Raw genomic sequence first — 5,000 nt, forward strand, 5'->3', positions numbered from 1 at the left:
CTAACAGCATAAAAGTGTGGTAAACAACGTAAAATGTAAATATTTTAGACAGAGTCAAACAATTATGGATTCCGATAACGAGAGCTATCATCGCGGCCGGCTAAATAAAGGAAACCCGTCGCGATAATCAGCGATCATTCCGATACTTTTCTCTTGTCAGTATCCTTGAAACTTTTCAAATCGATAGTTTATAATTATAAAGATTAACTTTTGAACCATTTTCGAGAGAACGTGATAAAAATTCCACTGATTTTGAATGATTTGAAGCTAATTACTCAACTTTATTTCAAGCCATGCGCTCCTTTTTCGTTAACATCAGTTCTGTCAAGTAACGGACATTTTAGGCCCTTACACAGCAATCCCGTAGCAAAAATAAATACGTTATTTGCCGGCATAGGTCGGTCCGTATTGGGAAAAACTGTGCTGTCGGTCTCGAAAATGGCCCAAGGCCGGAAGGCGGCACTCGAAACCTCTGGCACAGTTTTTCCCAATACGGACCTCCAGGCCGGCACATAACATATTTAATTTAACCTGTAATACTCACTATCTGCATGAGACTCATTATCTGCGTTAGCCTTCATGTTTTTAATGACAGTGATTATCAGTCACACGCGCCCCTCAACGACTTAAATCAAATGTTTCCATGATAAATTCGACTGCCGCCAAGTGAACAGGACTATTTTCTAATGGACACATCTGATTGACGTCCACCCAAAAATGAAAAAAAAAACCCGTCGAGGGGCACGCGTGACTAACTCCCTTTGGTGACATAAAAAGGTGTCACAAATAAAACAAACCTCGAGTTTTCCTGTTCCAGATGCAATGACATCCACTGTTCCAGATAACACTGCATACCAGTAACATCCAATATCACCCTGGCGAAATACTAAAAATCAAGGTCGATCAGTAGCATGAAGATTTCCTTTAGAATAACATTGCAAAATTTCCTGCGTACCTAAGCGTAACTCTAACTCTCTACCGTGTTCTTTGACAAGTCGCTCCTCAATCGTCGAACACATTGTTAAACCAGCATTTATAGAGCCCTTAACTCGGTATTCCATTGTTAAGCCAAGCTCATGTAATGATTTTCCGACATGCAAACGTTTTGGCCTCGAAGACCCCCCTTGAAGGTTAACACGCATGGGCGTAGCCAGGATTTTTCAAAGACGGGGTCACACTGTGTCAAACAGAGGGTACTCGCTTTTTCGCCACCTGAATATTGTAGGTTGTTTGCGTAAAAAAAAAAGCTTACAAAGGGGGGTGGGGGGGGGGGGTTTCACGGGCACCCCAGGACCCCCCTAGCTACGCCCTTGAGTCACGAGGAACTATTTTAGTCCCATTCAGCTCAGCCATACAATAACAATGATCAAGTAGTATTCCTTACATGTTATTCCCTCCTCCAGCTCTTGATAATACCCATAGTGACAAAGTTGCCGAAGAACTAATGAATGAAATCGCTCAAAACCTTTCAGGTCCTGAAAGAAAAATAACTGAGACGTGTTGAAAAGTGAAAAGGCTTACAAAATAAACCTAGTCCTGCAGTGCAGATACGTTCGGGTCAAGGATTGCAATTAATAGAATAATGAGATGTAAGCACGTTGTGGTAGACAGTCAACACAGAGTTACGTCAATTACTCATGGACTGCTTAGAACGGTTATTATTTGGTTAGGTCAAGTAAAGCTATGACCGTCGCAGTTATGAACGAAGTTTTAGCAATTGCGTAGAGTAGCCTGAAAAATTCAGGACTTCAACGGGGTTGGGTTAGTTAGGGTTAGAGTTTAGGGTTAGGGTTCATCGTTTATTTGGTTAGAGTCAGGGTTACTGCGTAGGCCAACTTGAAACAGACTACAGTTGGAAGGACACTTTGCGCCGTTTCTCATCGCCATTTTTTGCAGACAACATACGTTGAGGATATTTTGCGACTTTTACCATACCGGCATAGCGCGCATCCCATTATCATGCAAAGGAGAAAATCATTAGGAGGAACAGGATTAGGAAAACATGTTTGCTTCGCTCTTCACCTGCTCAGCAATAGTAAATTATCTATAGTAAGAAACTAAGAACGCATCTTTACAATTGCGATCAAAAATACCTTCAGTCTGGAATAAATGATGTCCATATCTTCCTCAGTTCTGTTGACAGGTCTGAGATAGAATAATTGTGGTCACTCCATTGGTAGCCCAAGCTCGATATATGAGTATCTGTACTATACTGCACTATATTATGCAAGAGGAAATAATCTTTAGGGCCATAAATTCGCTCCCAAGGCTTCGGTCGTCTCGAAATTCCACGTAGATCACGGAAAAAAAAAGGAAAGCAACTTTATTTAAGTGGCTAGTCGTTCTAGCGCTGAAGCACTAATTGGGGACACTGTAAATTGAAATTAACAATTAACACAAATCAAGTCAAATGTTGGTTTTTGAGGAGAGGGGAAACCGGAGTACCCGGAGAAAAATCTCTCAGTGCAGAGTAGAGAACCAACAAACTCAACCCACACATGACGCCGAGTCTGGGAATCGAACCCGGACCACATTGGTGGGAGGCGAGTGCACTCTGCGCCATCCCATACCTTTGTTATCCATTTGTCTTCTTCATTCGAGCCGCTTGTACACTGAGAAGGATTTAAGGGCTGCCAAACTCTGCAAACATTAACTTCGAAAGCCATCGAATTCGGCTTTATTCGCAACCCGCGTTACCGAAACCGTTGGAAGACAGCTTAGTGCCGGACCCGCGATAAGACTCATTATTGGTCACAATTCAGAATTTATGGCCCTTTTCTTCTGTGATTCCGTTCGGCAGTTCCTCTCGGTGCCCAAACTTGGGAAAAAATATTTATAGGGAATGAGGAGGAACCAAAAACCACGTAAATCGCTCTTAATCGACCCAGAAACCGTACCAGAGACCAAGAAACACAAGAGTGAAGCAAGGTAAGCTATATTTTAATTTTAAATCGAAAACATTTTTTGAATTTTGAGAAAAACCGTTTTCTTCATACAATTCCTTATTTTGTACTCTTGGATTATATAGTACAGTACAGATACTCATATATTGAGCTTGTGCTAACTGTTTTCACTCCTCACAAAGCCTATAAATTTCCTTACATTCAAAACGTGAAGAGTGCGAATTCGACAATTTTTCATTAATAACGAGGGTTACCTCAGGCAAACGGCAAAAATGCAGGATTTTAGTCAGTACCAATATTTTATTGATCCAGTTGGGAACAAAAGTTGCAAAATTCGCCACACAATGCATTTCTTGGTTTTCATTTTCCTGCAATTTGATTGGTTACCTTTAACAAGCCTTGAAATATGATTGGTTGTTTTGTTTATGTGCTCCTTTCTCATTGGCTGGTTTAAATGGTGTGATTTAGAGCAAAAAAAATTGCGATTTGGGAATACATCGCACTGCTGAGAGCCAATCAGATTGCAAGGATCACCAGTGATCGATTTCAAAATAGAAGTATTGTAATGAAAATGTGAATGCTATATTACCATGCAAATGCAATACATAAAGAATCTTAACCCTGAGAGATTTGAATCGGGTACAACATTGAGTTAGTCGAATTGCTTTATCAATCTTCCCTCGGCTATGACAAAGAGTTAGCTAATGAACATCTCTGTTCCAAAGTTTCCGTTCGCTGATAAATATTACGAGCCTTTCAAGTCACTGAGCTTTTATTCAAAGCATATGGAAATGTTTCCTTCAGTTTTCTTATCAGAAAAGTCCAGAAAAAACAGATTGCATGTACGGAGTGTTTTTTGACCAAATTACACTATAATTACTTGTACGCAAATACAATACCTGTCACGCATCATTATTCAAGGGTAAGTTGACAGCCTTCAAGGGTCCTTAACCACACTATGACATAAATATTGAGGTCTGTTTTTGTTCATGTGTATTTTTGGCATGATACTGAATAGCTGGTGCAACTTTAAATTAATCTTTTCAGCAGAAAAGACTGTTAATTAAATAAAAAACGTTTGCAGACACGCGCGTCATAAGAAGGCACATTCTAGAGTATTCACGAGGTGACCCAACAGCAAATCTGTCATGTGGCAACCACTACTTCAAATTAAGATTGATATTTACCCATCAAGCCAACAATGTTCCACATCTGTAGAATCAACAATCTATTCGTTAAGGAACAACGAGTTAAGTTAACGGAGGTGTAAACATGAGGTTTTTCCAAATAAAAGTTTCTTAATTACGCTGATCCTTTACGTTATAGTTCAGTAGAATTTATTTGCTATGAATCTTTCAAGCATGAGCTTTAATCCGAACATTTAAACAATTCAGCAATGAAATATAAGAATTCACGTAAACTTCATGTAGTTTCCTTTCAGTTTTGCAATACAGGGATTATTACACGACACTGGAATTCATTTAAGCGTCTAAATTCGGTCCCTGTTAAAGGTTTCGTTTTGCCATTATCTTCCTCTAACAAACGCACCACCTCTGAAAACGCGACTGCTCAATTAATGCTACCGATGGAATTTAGTTGGAATGCATGGAAATTACCAACGTAAAGCTATTTGCTTTAACTTACCCTTTCACAAGACACGAAATCCACTCAGCTACCATCACGCGAACACTGACGGCTGAAGAACAATGAAATCGTTTTGGCTTTTTCGATACCGTCGATTGAAAATGTTATGCAGACATCCTAATACAGTTACCTCCAAAAAACCGATAAAACTACGGGATCCCTCAAAATCAATGATTTACCAATCCGATACAACTAGATTGACTAGGTTATGTCCAAAACTAAACGAATGTCAAGTAAAGTTGAAATCTGTGTAGAGTAATAGAATAGAATATTAACCCTCTTATCATGTTTAAAAGCCCGTGTGTTGTGTAAGATGTTTGCTCAACCAACTTTATCCACTAAAGAACTCACTGACATTTGCAACTGGACCCAACTGATGTTTCAACTTTAATGGCTGCTATGGGAACAACATCGCGTGGGAGGGAGTAGGGGGTACGCCGGGTAGGTGGATCA

General features: G+C 39.8%; 1 protein-coding gene across 3 annotated transcripts in view; it reads right to left on the reverse strand.

The window, feature by feature from the left end:
* LOC138012894 (rap guanine nucleotide exchange factor 4-like) overlaps positions 1–4,915 on the reverse strand; it is a 21,431-nt gene extending 16,516 nt beyond the window's left edge. Inside the window, exons 1-5 of one of the 3 annotated variants that reach the window (XM_068859831.1) lie at positions 4,678–4,915; positions 4,548–4,599; positions 2,094–2,145; positions 1,385–1,475; positions 798–886 (exon numbers count right to left, since the gene is read on the reverse strand). In XM_068859831.1, the coding sequence (XP_068715932.1) occupies positions 798–886; positions 1,385–1,475; positions 2,094–2,145; positions 4,548–4,582 (267 nt within the window). In that variant the 5' untranslated portion in view covers positions 4,583–4,599; positions 4,678–4,915. Of the gene's footprint in view, positions 1–797; positions 887–1,384; positions 1,476–2,093; positions 2,146–4,547 lie in introns of all 3 variants that reach the window. The other 2 variants (XM_068859832.1, XR_011125096.1) reach the window with 2 other exon arrangements.
* Positions 4,916–5,000: the final 85 nt, after the last annotated feature.

The sequence above is a fragment of the Montipora foliosa genome, chromosome 8 (genome assembly GCF_036669935.1).
Source record: "Montipora foliosa isolate CH-2021 chromosome 8, ASM3666993v2, whole genome shotgun sequence".
Lineage (NCBI taxonomy): Eukaryota > Metazoa > Cnidaria > Anthozoa > Scleractinia > Acroporidae > Montipora > Montipora foliosa.